The 18,804-nt window shown below is 44.1% G+C and overlaps 1 protein-coding gene and 1 long non-coding RNA gene across 3 annotated transcripts; both read right to left on the bottom strand.

Moving 5' to 3' along the window:
• Nucleotides 1-2,683: 2,683 nt before the first annotated feature.
• TMEM160 (transmembrane protein 160) lies at nucleotides 2,684-10,849 on the bottom strand. Of its 2 annotated transcripts, none has more exons than XM_043501643.1 (3): nucleotides 10,644-10,849; nucleotides 6,750-6,842; nucleotides 2,684-3,569 (listed from the first exon to the last, which is right to left on the bottom strand). In XM_043501643.1, exons 1-3 carry the CDS (start codon nucleotides 10,832-10,834, stop codon nucleotides 3,389-3,391), a joined length of 465 nt encoding a protein of 154 aa, XP_043357578.1. In that variant the 5' UTR covers nucleotides 10,835-10,849; the 3' UTR covers nucleotides 2,684-3,388. The 2 variants fall into 2 exon arrangements, with proteins under 2 accessions (XP_043357578.1, XP_038237447.1); XM_038381519.2 differs by lacking the exon at nucleotides 10,644-10,849 and adding an exon at nucleotides 10,361-10,594.
• A 1,120-nt stretch (nucleotides 10,850-11,969) lies between these two features.
• Nucleotides 11,970-18,348, bottom strand: LOC119847232. Its single transcript, XR_005290075.1, has 2 exons — nucleotides 17,984-18,348; nucleotides 11,970-13,912 (listed from the first exon to the last, which is right to left on the bottom strand). It is a non-coding gene; the product is annotated as an uncharacterized LOC119847232 (long non-coding RNA).
• Nucleotides 18,349-18,804: the final 456 nt, after the last annotated feature.

Below are 18,804 nucleotides of genomic sequence, written 5' to 3'. Positions count from 1 at the left end.
GGCTTCCATATTTGACTGCAGTTTTCTTCTTTAGATCTGGGTAAATATTCTCCCTTTCAGATGAGGAAACTGACTTGGCCGCAGACCCAAACAGTGTCAGAGCAGGGGATAAAACCCAGGAATACCAAAGCAAACCCATCCCTTACACTTAGCACGAGGCCACATTCCTTCCCAGAGCTGAAAACATAACTGAGGATTCTTGACTTAATCCCTTGCTCCAGGCACTAGACCATGCTTCATGAATAACCCTTCGACATTGCTTCATCTTGCTCAAGTATATCAGTGTTTCACTCAAACTCAATGGGAGAAGAAGAGAATTTACATGATAAGTTATTGTAAACTTCTACAAACTTTATTGGGCCAGCTGCTGCATCCATCATGGAAAGCAGCTATCAGAGGGTAGGCTGGTTGTGAAAGATTCTTGTAGAAATTGCTTCAAAATAATGAGGACTGGCAGAATTTGCAAATCCCAGGGTAGTTATAGGGCTCATCTAGTCTCTTGGGCATTGTACCTCTTGGGTATTTCAAAAGGTGCTCGCCAAATGAGCCAAGCAGCAGATACCATAGGGAAATAGGACAGAGTTTATAAACTGTAGAAAAAAGTTTTCACAACAGCTATTAGTGAAATGTGCCAGACTGACAGTCCTATATGATTTATTCACAACACACACAACATGCCTGCATGGTGCTTTAACAGACAAGTCCCTGCCCCAAAAAGTTTAAACAGGTGGACAACTAATAAGGAAAAAAGGCAGATGCCTCAGAAAGGGAAGAAAGCTAATAGTCATTAGAAAGGCCAGGCAAAAGCAGCAGGTCAGATGAAGATATCAGCAAGACACTGAAACCCTCAGGAGAGATGCTACAGCAGTGCAAAGCAGATTAAGTACACCACAGAGGCGGCAGCAGGGGAAAATGGTCCAGGTATGTTTTGCATTAGTTACGAAAACTGCGATTAACACATTCCATCTGCTCAACTCCTCACCTTCCAGAAGCCCGTAATGCCAAATGCTCTGAAGGTCATTTACTAATGCATGGAGCGGTGTCATTTCCAGTGCACAACCCCTGGGGACGTTGCCTCTCCGAACTATGTATTGCCCACAAAGCTTTAAATCAATGGGTTGCCACCTCTGGTTTGAAAAATAGCCAACGTGTCTATCACGTGGCTTTCACAAGCATTTCTTGGAGGCCGAGAGACGGGGCCAAATTCTGCTCTATCAAATAGTGTAAAGCTGGAATAATTCCATAAGGTCCTCTTAGTATTTACTCCCCACAAAGGAGGTGCTAGGATACCAACTGCAAGACTTCCTAATTAACAGAGAGACTAATATTGTCCTCCGTTATTCCTACAAAGTAAGAGGATTTTGTTGGAGGGATGTCAGGAGATTACAAAAAGCCTCACACCTAATTATTTGCACATCCTTTGCATTTTTTGGCTGGGGGTTTTAGAGGACTTTGTAAAAGCTGCTATCCCTAGTGTTGTGTTGGGAAAACACTTGCATCACAGTGCCTGGAGATTCTGACCCTAAAGCCAACATGACCAGCCCCCCTTGGAGAGCTTCCCAGCAGAGACACATCCAATTGGACAGAACTGGCACAGAGGTTCCTACATCACACCATACCCCGTTGGTGCAGAAGGCATGGCCAGGATTTCCCAATCTGATGTTTGCTAGCACATCAGCACTTGGGAATTGCGGACAGCCAGAGTAACTCAGAATGCTGGTATTAGTTACATCTGGCACACAGGCAGCCCACGGAGCAAGGAAGTACAAAGTGTATTCTCCACAGTCAAGGATCCAGGCCCTTGATTTTGTTTCCTGCCTTGCAGGATGGATCAAGCCTCCAGGTCACAACATCCTGACGTTTCAAATGAACAACGTGGCAAACGATTGTTCAGACCAGTGAAAACAAACTATTAGAAGAAATGAAAGTAACAATGTCTGGTGGAGGGGAACAGATGTAACCAATTAGAAACCTCACCTGGTTGTGGCTGCATCCTATTTCCCTACCTTTATTTGCACTGATAGGTGGCCTTACTTCTAGCTATCCACAGGGTCATTTCCACCCATATGTACCCATTGTTGTGTGGAGGGCTGCAAACACGGCCTTCTCCAGGGCACTGCCAAACTTTCAAACACCATGAGTTACCATGACAACTTGCCAGGCATCAAAAGGGCAGCATCTAAACTGCACTAAGTAAACCGTTTTACAGATCAAAAATAAACACTTTGCAGATCCTTAACTCCTCCCACTGGAAGATCTCAAATATGCTCTCCAAACATTATACCCAAGAAGTAGGCAATTACATTCCATTTTAGAGATAACTAAACTGAGGCAAAGAGCAATAAGTGACCTGAGCAAAGCAGCAGCACGGGTAGGACTGGAACTGTACTCTCCTAATTCCCAGTCTTATGCTTCCCTGGTAGGTGCTTGGGGAGTTCAACAGAAAAAAAAAAAAAACCTACCAGAAAAAACACCTTCAACTGTTCATCTCTCGAGGCAATAGCAGAGAAAGGGCAGCACACGAGGGCCTGATTCTGAAGCCTTTATGGAAACAAAACTCCTGGAAATGAATGGAAATTTAACCTGCATAACAACGTAACCAGGCCCTTTCTGCAAGTGGATATGGGGAGGGTGAGAAAGCAGAGTGTACATTTCATTCAGACACAGGAAGAGAGCAGTTTTGTTTTGTTTTGATGTTTTTAATACAAACATTAACTGATCTGGATGTAAAATGGGCTCAAGAGGCACAGTGAGTAACCTCAATGTGATATGCTAACTTTACAACATAAGATGGGGCAGCAGGATTGAGCTCCATGGGATACTGTTGCGATTCAACATTTTTAGGGAACATCAGCTGAATTTGGCTTAAAATTTCCAGCTTCTGCATACCTGGCAGAACAGGCATGGGATGTCTGTGGGAGATGGGAGCACAGGATCTCAATGGACAGCCAGCTCTTTAAAAGCATCAGAGATCCATTTTGACAGCTATGCAAGCTCCCAGCTGGGAAGCCATCCCACCAATCCATTTGCTACCACAGCAGGGTCTCCTGCAGCCATATTTCCGTTCGATGATCCAATTTTTCTAATGCTAAATTCCCACTGCCAATCTGGAAAATGTTAAATAAATATAAAGCAGCCAACACAGTGTCTTATTTACAATAAAGCTGCCCTTTCTTCGTGCCCTTGGACACGGTGAGCAGGACAGCCTGTGGGCGCTGTATCTATTGCATTAAAACTCAGTCCACTGAGCGTGCTGGAGAACATTCTAAATGACCATCATGAAAGCAGCAAAATTCCCCAGGACCTTGGTCTTCACTCATCCGACTTCCCATCATCCTTTTCTGTGTCCTGGCATTCATCACTACGGTCCTCCTGTATGATCTCGACCTCAAGGCGACCGATGTAGAGGGAGACGGCACACAGCCAGAACAGCGCCGCCGTTGTGACCACCGTGCCGTTCAGCAGGGCCGTGGAGAAAGCACGCATCATGGTGCGGCGGAGGCGGAAGAGACTGACAAGGTAGGAGGCGCTGCCATAAGAGACGCAAATCCCGCCGAGAATGAAGAAACCTAGAGCAGAAACGGAGAATGAAATCCATCTATGCACCTGGAGCAGAGCTTGGTAAACCATCCATGGGAAATATCTGAGCAGCTCACAGTCTTTAATGTATTTATTCTCCTAACACCACTGGTAAGTAGGGAAGTGCTAAGATCCCCATCTGTACGATGGGGTAAGGAACACAGGGAATAAGTGACTTGGCCACGGTCATATAGGTAGTCTGTGGCAGAACAGGGAATTTAACTCAGGTCTCCCAAGTCCTAGCCTAGTGCCCTAACTTCTAGGCCAGTCTCTCTCTTTATAATGGAATCAGGGCCATGCTAGTTACAACAGGCATTGTGTTTGACCGTTGCTGGCAGGGTTTCCCTAACTAGCGTAGACATAGATTGACTGTGTTATGAAATTGTTCCAGACTCCCTAGGGGGTTGTCTTAATAAGTCCGCATCCACACAAGTCAAGCAAGATGTGCTAGAACACTGCAGGCAACAATTCCGCCAGGGCAGGTGATGCCAGAAAGTCTTCCCTATGATTTCTCCACTTTGAGTTAGGGTTTAAGGAAAACAACCTTGTACATGTTGTTCTTAAGAGTTGTTTCTTGGGAGGTAGGAAGGATGGTTAAAGCACATGACTGGGCCCCAGGATTCATGGATTTTTTTCCCCCAAATCTGCCACAGAGTTCCTCTGTGTTAGCCCCAGGCTGCAATGGTTGAGTTGCTAACACTGCAAGAAATCAAAATCCCAAATGGCTTTCATTGTAATCAAACAGACCAAGACAATTTTTAAAAACAGAACAAGAGACAAAATTTGGCCTGAACTTCCTTTCTTAAAGGTCAAGAACTCTTCAGCTGGATACAGCTCAACTATAAACCCACAACTCGTCATAACATGCGAGTCAACTTACAAAGACAATTCTTCTCTCTTCAGTTTTGAAGAACCACTGCACCACACTGTGGTGAGCTTTAAAATAACCATATTCAACCAAAATTCTTTACGACTGTCATGTATTTCTCTTGCATTTCCTCTCCCTCCCCTGTAGTCTGTGTGTGGAAGAAAGCAGCGAGCGTCCTCCTCCTGGCTGATTCATCTGTGTCCCAGTCAGCTATTTAAGTCATCACATTACTTTCTTCGTAGGGAATTAGGAGACTAAATACTAGCATGTGGCATCAGTGAACAAATGAAGCAAGATGAGATTAGAGGACCAGCACAAATACTTCAAAGTTGTATAGCACCTTTAAAAAGTATCTCAAGTGCTTTATGAACACACACATTAGGCGTCTCAATCCTCAGGGGGGGGAGACTTTATCATCCCCATTTTGAAGATGGGCAAGCAGCCAAAGAGAAGGGAAGTGACCTACCCAAGACCTGATTCAGCAAGTCTACAGCAGAACCAAGAACATATCTCAAAAGGCCTGACAGAGATAATACCTGTCATACAGAGTAGGCAGTTCTGAGCTTGTACCATGCTTTGGGATCCTCAAATCACAGTGCTAGGTAAGTCACTATATCATTGACAAAGGGCTTTGAGTCAAAAGGTCATCACTAGTTTTTGTTGTGATCCTAGTGTGTATGTTTTACACACTGACAGCAGCCCGACCCTTCTAGCACACATGGCTATCAACACTGCATCTTGTCACATGCCTGACAAATCTTTGGCAGAAGTCCCATAAAAACTAGTGACTTTAATTTCTCCAAATGGGAGGCCTTGTATGCAATATAACTGCCTCACAAGAGAAATACCATTTCTGTAAATGGGTAGATTGATGACCTCTGATATAAAGATCAAATCTGGTATTTTTTCCTCCAATGAGTGCACCAGACTTCAAGATTCTAGCGCAACAGGAACAATGAAGTTACTTTCACACAGTCACCCTATTACAGACATCTGCATTACACAGTCATCTCCCCCCCACATATTTTACATCATCCTCTAAATCTCATCTGGGGGCAGCTACATCTCCTTTTCTAAGGTCTAGGGTCCAGCACATTTATACACATTACAGTTCACTTCTTTCTAGGACATAAAGGTCAGTTTGCTGCCATTTTAGCATATCTGCTAATGCCTTCCTCATTTCATAACAGCTTTCCTGGAGCACAGAGTTAAACACACACAGAAATTCAATAACCCAAGAGTTCAAACTCAGCAACTCACAGCAGCTGCAGCCTGTATGTATGATCCATACCTACCACATCTTTTCAATGGCTCTCTCAAAATGTATTACAATGGGAGTATTCTCACCATTTTACAGACTCAGAAATTAAGTGATATCGGGGTTAAATAAATTGTTCAAAGTCATTACTCAGGGATTCATGGGCTAAGCTGGACATTGGATCCATGCATGACTCTGAGGCCATGTCTACACTACCCGCCAGATCGAAGGGTAGTGATCAATCCCTGATCGCTCTGCCGTCAACTCCGGAACTCCACCACAGTGAAAGGTGGAAGCAGAGTCGACGGGGGAGCGGCAGCCGTTGATCCCACGCCACAAGGATGCGAAGTAAGTGATTCTAAGTTGATCTAAGATGTGTCGACTTCAGCTACACTATTCTCGTAGCTGAAGTTGCACATCTTAGATCGATTCCCCCCCAACCCCAGTCTAGACCAGGGCTCAGACCTGTACGCAGTCTATCATCACTATTCAGAGGCCTTTTACAGACCATTATTACAGTGCTGGAGCCATCAGGGTCTAGCATGTAAACTGCACTAAAGCAATTTCAAGATGCCTATTAACTTCTTCGTATAGACTATTATAATCATATATGCCATTATAGTCTATTGGCTAAAGATCTATACAGACAATACATTTGTAGGAGCTTTATAAAAAACGATTAATAGATTCTAAGGCCAGAAAGGACCACTGGTCATCTATCTAGACTAACCACTTGCACACCACAGGTCATAAACCTTCCCTGATCTTACAGGTATAGAAAGCAGCTGCTATAGCCATGTGGTTTAAAGTGTCTTATGAAATCTACTAATTCTGTCACACTGGACTGGATTGTTTCGCCCATAATTGACATGTGGCCACCTTTGGGCTTAGCAATTGTTTGATAGGGCATAAATGAACTGACTTTAGTTACAAAAATCAACATTTCAGTGGTGGGTTAACTAACCAGGTGACAATAATACTTTTCACTGGTGCAGTGTCCAGTTCAAATCTCCCCTTTGCTCATCGATAGTGTGTGTTACTTACCATAAGCTGCCTCTCGTCCCATGTCGCTCTGGACATAAGAAATTACTCCAATGCCCGTTGCCAACAAGCCATTGCGAAACCAGGACAGGAAACCTGAGTAGAGAACAGGAGAAAGCTAGTGTTTCCTCTTCTTCAGCCATTTGTTATTTTGTTTATACTGATACCTGTTGTGGTAGAGAGGATATGAGGCACCATTATGTCTGGGAAGCAAATTCTTTAAAAGATTAACTCTCACAGCCTTAGGTTTTTGTCTATAGCATGTTCATCCCTTTTATATTTATAGCATGGGAACACAAGCAACTGCAAGACTCCACAGCATCCAACCTCCACATGGTCCTGTAGTGTCTCAAACCTCTGTCAGACCCGTAGGAAACTCCAGAGAGATGTCTTTCAAAGACAATCTACCAAACCTAGGTGAGAAGGGCAACCATGATTATTGCTCATCTTCAACCCAGGTTAAAATCTCCCTTGGGTCTCTAGTTCTGGCTTCATCCCATCAAAACCCACTTTCCCTTTTCAGTCCATCACCCTATCAAGTTAACAGGTAGCTGCATCATCTTGGGTTGCAATGTTTAAGCAGGGTTTAGTATGGACAGCACTCAGGTGTGAAGTTTCCAAGCCCACGTGCTGCGGGATGCACCAATGATTCAGTGAGGTCGTGGCTCTTCCTTTCAAATCAGTACTGATCAAAATGCCACAGCATGGTTAAGGGGAAATTGTACAGTAGAATAATGGTGACAGAATGATGAGTGCCCTCCTCTTTATCTCATTACTGAGGTAGATGGCTCAACATGGTGCGACGGGATGTGCTATTTTTTAGATAAAACATAGAACCAGTGTCCTGGCTACCTGTACCAATTAAAATTCCTAAACTGCATTCCACACGTGTCAGGAGGAGCAGCCCAACTGGGATAATTACATTACGCTCCTTTAGTTCCCCTGTAGTGGATAAGGGATTCTCTCTCACTTCCTGTCCCAAGTTGTGCATTTTAGTGGGAAGGTGAAGTGACACCGTATGTAGATGACTGCACAGGTCTTTGGGATGAACGCAGGCATTAAAGCAGTAAAAGCTGTTGCTATTAAGATATTTAGTGTTAGTCAGTGACAGGGTGGATTTGATTTAAATCAAATTTTAAATCACTAGTCAGGAAGACTCAATTTAATCATGGATTTCTACATAAGTGTGTTCTTGTTGGTTCTTATAACCTTAATACATATTCTTCACAACTCTAAGATAGATTTAGGTTTCATTTTTAAAAGATACACACTCTACATTTTAAAGTGATTTATTCTGAAAACTTTTCAGATTAGTTTTACAGCTATATCAGAAAATGAATGATTGTTTGGTTATTACATTTACCAAAGGTAACTGAAGGAGATATTTATGAAGTCACTGGGAGGTGAACTATCATTAATATTTGAAGGATTTTCTTGCCATGCTGTATTAGGAGGAGATCACCACCAGAAACACATTTGAATTGTTTTATTTAACTAAAACAACATTATATATTCTGGATTTTTTTTCTTCAACAGAAAACATATATTTTAACAAAACAAACATATGAATTTTTGAATGTAGTTAAACATTCAAGTTTTTTAAAATCAGGTTTGTTTTTGTTAAAGTTGTTTTTAACTAAAATAGTTAAATGAAATATTTTTAAAAAAAATTAAATCGACTGTCAGCCAGATCAACATGACAAACTTAAAATATTGGCTTCTGCAGCTAACTCAGTCGTCTTCACCTTCATTTTCCTGTTTGTTCATAATCTGGAAAAGAAAAACAAGCTTTCCTGCTTTTTCAGGTCCCAAACGATTTCTCAATTTGGAATGAATTAGTCCAAAGGAAGAAAATATTCTTTCTACACGGACAAAAGAAGCTACTGCTGTTAAAAGTGAGATTATCTTTTCAACAGTCTCTGAATCCAAGTGCTTAAGTGACTTTCACCAGTTCACTGGTGTGACTTTCTTTAAAGCATCTTCAGCAAACATATATTCCTTGAATGGTTCTTATTCCCAAATTGGGTCTCTTTTACGGGAAAAATTTCTGCTGCAATTATAGGTTTTCCCTTCTAGTGAGAGAATGGTATAGTAGATCTCAAATCAACAAAGGCTACACTCAGAAAGACCTCAAGACTTCTGGAATATGCTGCTCAAACAGTTTCACTTTTGTTTCTACTGCCTGTCCCTCCCTTCTCACATTTATCTCCAGACTTTTTCTTCTTGTCCAGATCTATTCTGCCCACAACAATCTCCTATTCACTGAACTTTCTGAAACTTTGCACTTTTAGAGAGAGGCAAGGGATCGACTGGAAACACACATTTGCAGAGGGTGATAGGGTTGAGGTCTGTTATTTCTCACCTCTATATATTATTTATTTATTTAAAAACTTTTTTTTTCTGTTAACAAGTATGTTATCTCTAGATACACAAATCCACAATTTGAGAACTGCAAAACTAAGCATCTCTGACAGTATCTTCCAGACTGAGCACTGAGTCCCACTGGGTAGATAGAAAAATTAACCTAAATAATCTATATAGAAGCCCCCCAAAAGCTTTAAATAAAAAAAAATCATCAATTTTTATCCACTCTGGTCAGTGACACTTTCTCACTTTAACCAAAACAAGACACCGTGTCAAGATGCCATCACACTGTACCAACCCTAGTTGCACGTCCACATTTAGATACAGCTGCACCACCTTGACCCACATGATTTGTCAGAATACCACATTATGCCCTTCCAGCCCTTATGACAACCCCATCACTGCAATGTCCCGTACACCATCTCCCCACACGAACGTGCCTCTACCACCATGCTATTCCCAAGAGTTCCCTACCCCATTCCTGTCATCAGACTACCTGCAACTCTGCGCTTTCCCATCCTCACCACCCCACACATTGCACTGTTCCCTACACCATCCCCAACTGAACCCCGATACACCACACCAAGCCTTAAGCAATGCATCCGATGAAGTGAGCTGTAGCTCACGAAAGCTTATGCTCAAATAAATTTGTTAGTCTCTAAGGTGCCACAAGTACTCCTTTTCTTGTTCCCTGTGTCACCCACCCCACTTCACTTCACATCTCAGGTGGCAGCACCCCAGCCGCCACAACGCCTCAGGCCACATCATACCCAAAAATAGACCAGCTACCACGCCATGCCATCCCCTCCACCGCCCTGCCCTCAGAGTACATGGACCTTCCCGTGCCCCCATCCCCACAGGCTGTGCTGCCCCAAAGGCCCTTATGCCCAGTCCCCATTATCCACATTGTCTCCCACCCTGGCCCCACTCCCCCACAGCCCCCCACAACCTCCCTAAAGCCTCCCTCCCTTCCGCCCCCACACACCCCACTTCCAACCCAACAGCCGCCCCACCACCACAGGCCTCCTCCTGCGACCAGAGCACACCTCCCCGACAGCACCCCCACCACAGGCCTCCACCCCCCAACCACAGCCACTCCTCCCCTCCCCACCACCCTGCCCCCAACCACCCTGGGGCCCTTCCCCCTCCCCCACCACCCTGCCCCCAACCATGGTCCTCCCACCGCCCCCCTACCCTGGGCCCCGCTCCCCTCCCTACAGCGGCTCCCGGCCGGGCCTCCCCGCACGGACCCGTCTCATGCGCCTTCCTGAGCAGCCAGGCGTCCGCCTTGTCCAGCTCCGAGACGGGCGGCGGCGGCGGCGGCGGCGGCGGGGAGGCAGAGGCCCGGCTCAAGCTGCACCGGGGGGGCCCGCGCCCGGCCCTCCCTCGCAGGAAGCGCCCGGCCGCCCGCCCCACAGCCCGCACCCACCAGCCCATGGCGGAGTCTACCCGTGACCCGCCGCCCAGCCAAGGCCGCCGAGGCCCGACGGGAAGGGGGCCTGACGGGGATAGGCTGTGCGGGCTGTCACTCACAGAAGCACCGCCCGCAAGGGGGCGGGAGCCCAGGGGGATAGGTCAGCGAGCCGGCCACTCGTGATGACCGCGCCCCCTTCCGACGGGAGCCCAATAGGATAGGTTGCCCAGCCCGTCCGTCGTGGGATTCGCAGCCCCACCCTCACGTGGGAGGAATCGGCCCCTCCGGCGCTCCTGGGGGAGAATTGCATGCTGGGATTTGTAGTCTCCCCACCTGGCAGCGTAGCGAGTGGCACATTGCATGCCGGGAATGGGAGGGAGCTGGGGTGGATTGTTGGGCCCCGAATGTTCCGTGGCAGTTGGAAGGAACGCTGGCAAGGGGGGGGGGTGGGAGGGAGCTGGGGTGGAACGTTGGGCCCCGAAGGTTCCGTGGCAGTTGGAAGGAACGCTGGCAAGGGGGGGTGGGAGGGAGCTGGGGTGGAACGTTGGGCCCCGAAGGTTCCGTGGCAGTTGGAAGGAACGCTGGAAAGGGGGGGGAGAGGGAGCTGGGGTGGAACGTTGGGCCCCGAAGGTTCCGTGGCAGTTGGAAGGAACGCTGGCAAGGGGGGGGGTGGGAGGGAGCTGGGGTGGAACGTTGGGCCCCGAAGGTTCCGTGGCAGTTGGAAGGAACGCTGGCAAGGGGGGGGGTGGGAGGGAGCTGGGGTGGAACGTTGGGCCCCGAAGGTTCCGTGGCAGTTGGAAGGAACGCTGGCAAGGGGGGGGTGGGAGGGAGCTGGGGTGGAACGTTGGGCCCCGAAGGTTCCGTGGCAGTTGGAAGGAACGCTGGCAAGGGGGGGTGGGAGGGAGCTGGGGTGGAACGTTGGGCCCCGAAGGTTCCGTGGCAGTTGGAAGGAACGCTGGCAAGGGGGGGGAGAGGGAGCTGGGGTGGAACGTTGGGCCCCGAAGGTTCCGCGGCAGTTGAAGGGAAGCAGAGATAGCGCACACCTGGGAGGCGAGGTGCTCCCAAGAGGATCTCGGTCTTAAGAAGTGATTCCCAGTATGACAAAGCATGAATCCCACCATGAAAACATTTCAAGGGACAAAAGATCAGTTCAACCACCCCACTGTCTACTTAACACTCACAAACAAGATTACGTTGAGAACATACATATAATTGATTTCTCATCCCAATGGAAACAATCCTGCAAGTTTCTGAATATTGTCTAACCGCCCAGGCCGAAAGAGACAACGTTGCCTTAATGCATGTGAAAGCCCCATTTCCATTCTTCACCAAGCACTGAAACTCTGGCTTGAGGCTGTAATATAACTGGTGTATGTTTACTAAACTAAGCCCCAACAACAAAGAGAGAGAGAGAGGACTAAAAGGACCAATCAAGCACAAATATTTGACAGCAGCAATACAATTTCTTTCTACAGCATCCCGCACAGGACACGTTGCTGCATTTTAAAAGCAACAGCAGCCAGGCTTTGTTTAGTTTATATTACACCCTGCAACCTAGGGGGCTATATGAACAGAGGGGCAGTAAGTTTGACATTTGTAGGGTATAGAGAGTAACCAGAGGTCCCAAATTTTCTCAGACACCCCAAGATGTAACATGGACAAAGTCCTACCGTTTTGAACTTCAAGGATATAGGGTGTTAAAATTTCAGGCCAATATAAATATATTTTATTTTGCCCTTCTCTAGTGCCTTTCATCAGAGATGCTCAAGGCCTTTTGCAAACATTTACTTAAGCCTCGCACCCCATGATGAAGTAAATAAGGGCCTTAAAATTAATAAAATTTCAAAATTAATACAGAATTGGATGAGGAGCCAGTGTAGGGCACTTAAAAGGGAAGTAATTTGACTAGTTACCTGCATAAATTCAGGCTGCATTCTGGAAATATGCAAAGTGAGAGGTATAAAGTGTTTTCAACTCCCATTAAAGTAAATGAGAGTTTTGAGGATGTTCAGTACCAGCCTACAGATTTTCAGGACCTGTTATGAACACCTATAAAAATGTCTTGTAGTCAAGATTTGTAAAACCCAACAGCATTTGTCAATGTTTGCGTGTCATTCTTGTTTAGTGAAGGTCTTAGTTTGTCTATAACTAAAGAGATCAGCATGAGATATTAGATTTGCAAAAACACATTTCTACATTGTGTTCAAAACAGTAAAATGAGACAGTACGTTATAGGCAATTAGTGAAATGGTACTAACTGTATGAACCACTTATGCTTTGCCAGTATTTTAATAAGGGATTTCTACAACCAAGGGAGGTCCTCCTTCTCCTGTGCTAAACTTAGTATCCCTGTGGTGCACATGATTTGGGGAGATAGTGAGGAATAGGTTTCCCAGACCATCTGTTTTCACTTCTAAACAAAAATGTTTTCTCAGAACTATAATCAAGGCAGCAGTATTTGGCAAGGAAACTTGCATCAAATTACACTTGTTTGGAAATATTGAGTTTAGTGAGAGAATAGCATAGCATTTAATGCAGTGGTCCCCAAACTGTAGGGTGAGACCCCGTAGTGGGCTGCAGCAAGGCCCAGGCCAGCCCCCACAGGGGGTAGGGAGGAAGCGCCACCCAGCTATGCTCGGCCCCCCAACTCTGCTCCTGGCCCCGACCGCAACTGCGGCCCCACTCCAGGCTGTAGCTCCAGCTGCAGCTTTGGCCCCGACCACGTCACAGATGGAAACTAAGATTTGAGATAAACTATAACCTACAAGATGGTGAAGTCTGAGTCAGCCTGTCAAAGTGCACATAAACTTAAGAACCTCTCAAATCCAGTCCAGTCAGGAAAGTCTTCTCCATTTTGGAAAACAAGGTCTTTTTAGCACATGTTCATTTTGCTGTAGGTTTAGTTTCAAACATCTGCCATTTGAGCAGGCCCAGACAGATGGAGTGATCTCAGGGATGCACTGAGGTCCAATCTATGCTGTAGCTCTTCACCCACTATGCCAGCATGTTTTAAGGGTTTTTTTTAAAAAAAAAAACAAAAACCCATTTTATAGCTAAGCTTTGATTTCAGTTCTGCATTTTGGTACCCTTTAGCTTTAACAGGAATTGTGTGCATTTAAATGAGGGAAGAATTAGTGTCTATGCTATTAGGATCTCAGAGCAGCAGCTCTGGGCACAGATGAATGGGGAAAAAACAGTTTCCAGGCAAACTCTGAGGAATAGGACAGTTGAAGTTGGCCCAGTGTGCCAGATTCATGCCTGTGATTTTTCAGAGTTCTTCCTTTGTGCTGAATATTAGAGCCTTTCCATTCAGATTGTACTTCTCTATGTTCTCTTTATATATTTCAATATTTCCAGTACCACCATCTCCTTTAAGCACCTTCTTTCTCTGTAAAAAGAAAAAAAAAAAAAACATATTGCTTTACCCAGTAAAAAAAAACAGAACAACTAAATTCTTTGGAATCATGCCCACCAACAATTAACCAAAAGTTAAGATTAACCATTAAGCACTTGTTAGGATTAAGAAATAACAGAAAAATCTAATGATTTCCTTATAACTTTGTTTGACTTAGTTTCTTATTTATTCCCCTTCTCTCCTCCATGACACGGTAACTATTACTGTTTACACATTCAGTATATAAATGTATGCCCAATAAATGAGAAGTTTTGCCCAGGCATTAGGCCTGTAAAGCTTTATTGTATCTTGAATTACGTGTACTGTACTTATCTGCCAAGATCCTCTAACAAACAGTAAATTGCAAATTTGTATACATTTTCACATTACATGCATCAATTCAGATGAAATATTAAAAGCTTATGACTTCCCATTTTTATTTTTTTTTTAAATATTAATTTAAATTTAACTAATTTTTAAATTATAAAATGTTTTGAAGTTATCCAGGTCTTGGAGAGGCATCCAAAACCTTTGGATATAACTGAAATTTTGGATAATTAAATTTCAGCTCATAATCAAATCTATACAAATTTTAGATGTGGAAATTGATTTTTACTAATCATGGTTCAAATTGTGGTATTATAAATGCATCAAATAATTTTCTAGGCCTTCTTTCCAATATTATTTGGATTATTTCATGGTGAAAAGTCCCTTTCCTCACACAGGATCAGATCTTTGTGCCGAGCAGAAGAGATCAACCCACGGCTCTACAGTTGTAGCGCCTATACTCTGATCTCCAGATTTTTTATGCATTTTTCACATAACTTGGACCATTTTATATTTATTATATGGACAAAAAGAAAAAAAGAGGATATTTATAGATATTGCCTAGCTTTACTTATGGCTTTTTCCACTGACATTCACCACAGAGTTCATGGGGAATTGATTGGTTGAGTTTATCTGATATTATGCCATTCATGCTCTATATTAGTTCCAGATGCCTTTTCAGGGAACTATCCAAGTTTTTTTAATTGTTTAACATTTTTAACTGTTAATTTCTCTGTCTTCAGGAAATTTCTGAAAAGATCATGATCACCATAAAGTTCTAGAAGCTTTTCAATCTTTGTTTTAATCGTATTCAGCTCAAAAGAGTTCTCATCATAAATGTCCAATAAAAGATTAGCATCTTTTTGGCTTCCAACATTGGTTTCACTAAGCAGATTCCTTTGCCGATTATCTTCCACACATTGCAAAATCCAACTCAGATGGCAAGGCCAGTTAGCAAGAATGACCTAATTAACCAACACCTCAAAAATGTTTTCTACCTCCACCTCAGTCTGGAGTCCCATTTTGATCTTTAACATTTTTATCACAGTATTGACTATCCTTTTCATCTGGATATTATCTCCTGGCATGTATTCATTGCCTATTTCTTTCAGATACTGAAAAGCTTCTGAGGGGATTTCTTGTTCATTGCAAGTGCCAGATCTTTCAGGGTCTTCTGCTGGGTTCTTTTCCTGGTGATTCACACTGTTATTATGCTCTCTCTCCGATTCCCCTTTGCTCCTTGTAATTTTTTGGAGTAAATGACACGTTTCGTGATTTTTCTATCCATTCTGTGATGATACTTGAATCAACGGCCAAGATGGAGATGAATGGGGCATCTTTGTCTGAGAGGAGGACGTTCATTGCATCCAGAACACTAACCACTTTGTCTGGGGTGCATATGTCCAAGTTAAAAAGAAAAGGAGTACTTGTGGCACCTTAGAGACTAACAAATTTATTAGAGCATAAGCTTTCGTGAGCTACAGCTCACTTCATCGGATGCATTTGGTGGAAAAAACAGAGTAGAGATTTATATACACACACACAGAGAACATGAAACAATGGGTTTATCATACACACTGTAAGGAGAGTGATCACTTAAGATAAGCCATCACCAACAGCAGGGGGGGGAAGGAGGAAAACCTTTCATGGTGACAAGCAGGTAGGCTAATTCCAGCAGTTAACAAGAATATCAGAGGAACAGTGGGGGGTGGGGTGGGGGAGAGAAATACCATGGGGAAATAGTTTTACTTTGTGTAATGACTCATGAGTCATTACACAAAGTAAAACTATTTCCCCATGGTATTTCTCCCTCCCACCCCACCCCCCACTGTTCCTCTGATATTCTTGTTAACTGCTGGAATTAGCCTACCTGCTTGTCACCATGAAAGGTTTTCCTCCTTCCCCCCCCTGCTGTTGGTGATGGCTTATCTTAAGTGATCACTCTCCTTACAGTGTGTATGATAAACCCATTGTTTCATGTTCTCTGTGTGTGTGTATATAAATCTCTACTCTGTTTTTTCCACCAAATGCATCCGATGAAGTGAGCTGTAGCTCACGAAAGCTTATGCTCTAATAAATTTGTTAGTCTCTAAGGTGCCACAAGTACTCCTTTTCTTTTTGAGAATACAGACTAACACGGCTGCTACTCTGAAACCTATGTCCAAGTTAGTGACCTTTAGCACCACACAGATCTCTTTTTGCTTATAGAAGGCCATAAACTGAAGGAACTTGGTAATGACTTCAACCTCTGTTTTAACTTTGTGCATGAAGCCCAGCTGAGAACTGAAATCTTTCCTGCTCATTTCTTTCTCTAGCTTGCCTTTAGGGTGAAGATTAAATTTTTCAGAACAGGGAAGGCAAATCCTGTGACATATATGGTAGTAATTGCACTCCCAGTAGTGGGCATTAAAATATTAATTATTGTGTCCCTGCTGGAGATCTCAAGACATTAGAAGGAGAATAAAATGTACACTTCATATAGGTTTTCATAACCCATTTGTTACATGATCCTTTGGTCTCAACTTTGACTTCACTCCCAAACACCCTAAACGCACTCATGAGTATCCTATCTCTCTTTTCAATTACATCACACAGTGTGGTGACCAGACTTGCCCAAGTATGGTCACTACCAACATACTCCCAGGCCCTGAAGTTTATAAAGATGTAGCCAGTATCATCGGCCTGTGGCGTTTTTCGAACTGGTATAAAGAAAACTATGCAGAAGAGGATACAAAATAGATGAATTAATAACCTGAGGCAGCACAAGAAATGCTAAAACAGAAACAGTTGAAGGAGTCGCAAGTGCGTTGGGGTTGGGATAATTAGGAAGAGATCTGCACAACCCCAATGCAGCTGCAAAGGGTCCCAGAAAAACAGTAGATCACCTACAGTTCTCCTCTGGGATGCAAGGTAGAGGGACAGATTTTGCAAATGCTTTGAGGGAGTATCCATTCTTTGAACTAGGGAGCCTAGCTGCATTAGGATTTTGTGCACAGTAGGAGAGGAAGGATGACCTAAGGGTTAGGGGACTAGTCTAGGACTTGGGAGACCTGGCTTCAGGTCTCTGCTCTTCCACAGACTACCTGTGTGATGAGGCAAGTCACTGCCTCAGTTTACCATCTATAAACTGGGATAAATAGCACATCCCTACCTCACAGGAGTGTTGTGAGATGCTCAGATATGACAGTAAGGGGCATCATTTAAATACCTATAATATCTAGATAGACAGAGACTTAAAGGGTCAAGGTAAGTAGAAGCCACTGAATCCACCCTACTTGGATTGAAGCGTGAATCATTATTCCATCACCCTTCCTGATACTTACCTTGGATTCTGTCCAAAAACTTTTTTTTTGAGATATCCCCAGGGGGTATACAACCCAATTGTCACCGGAGGGGTAACGTAACACAGAGCCATAGCTAACGCTTTACAGCGAATATCTTTGTCTTTTTTGCCTCATTTGTCACTAAGAGGCAAGAAAAAGAAAAAAGTCAGACTATAGGAAAATATCTTTTATACAGTAAAATACAAAGTTTAATTCAGAGGTGTTTGGACAATAGATGCAAATACTAGTAGTCAGTCATTTGGGGGTTGGACTAGATGACCTTCTGGGGTCCCTTCCAACCCTGATATTCTATGATTCTATGATTTAGCTCCCTAATCTGTTAATGCCCAGAAGAAGTTGGAGGCTGTAACAGATAGAGTGACTCTCTCTTGTAGCCCTTCTGGGCCCAACTCACCCAGCTGTTAGTCTCCATGTGTATGTCTCTGTCCTAACTGAGGTCCGGTAAAATGGTATTTTGGCCCGACAGCCAAAGAACCCTCCAGTCCTACTTCTTTTCTTGCATCTGAAGTTCAGAGGTAATCTGGAACAAAATCAAACCCAACTCAAAACCTGCATCAGCCTATAAACCTTCAGTAGGGCCCCAGCCTTGTATTCAGGGCTAGTCTCCCAGTCTGTGCTTCTGCTGGTTGCCTTCTCAGGAGGGCTGATCTAGCAGGCAAACTAGCTGGCTCAGGGCTGCAATCAGGCTGCTTTCCCAGCAAGAGAAACAGAGCTCTGTCCTAATTAGCCCTAAGCTGATCTAGGTCCACCAGCCTCTCCTTTTATCTCCTCTCTCCATGCCTGAAATTGGCTGCAGGTGTAGTGGGGTGGAGTCAACAGGATCCACCAGCTTTCTCTAATGGTTCATTACCAGTGTGGAGTCTGTCAATCTTGTTAACTCCTTCACTCCCAATGTAACAGATGTCTAAATAATAGACCTGGATGAAATATTTTACTGACATTTTCCAGCTTTTGGTTCCCCCAGACGCACACACACACTTTTCCCCCCTGCTCTTTTGCCATGCTGTCATTTTAGCCATGGATTCTGCAATGTTTGCAATTAAAAAATGTCCTGGGTGATCACTAGTCCTCTGCTCAGCTCCTGCTTTCATATTTTAAAAAATTACATTTCCAGACCTATTCATTGCAGAGATAATTTTCCCAATAAGACTAATGCAGCCCTCTCTTCCTAAATGCCCCAAAGTAGAGCTTCTGTGGACCATTCCAGTCCTCTAT

This window comes from Dermochelys coriacea, chromosome 23 (genome assembly GCF_009764565.3).
Source record: "Dermochelys coriacea isolate rDerCor1 chromosome 23, rDerCor1.pri.v4, whole genome shotgun sequence".
Classification (NCBI taxonomy): Eukaryota; Metazoa; Chordata; order Testudines; family Dermochelyidae; genus Dermochelys; species Dermochelys coriacea.
This window is presented reverse-complemented; position numbering and strand designations above follow the sequence as displayed.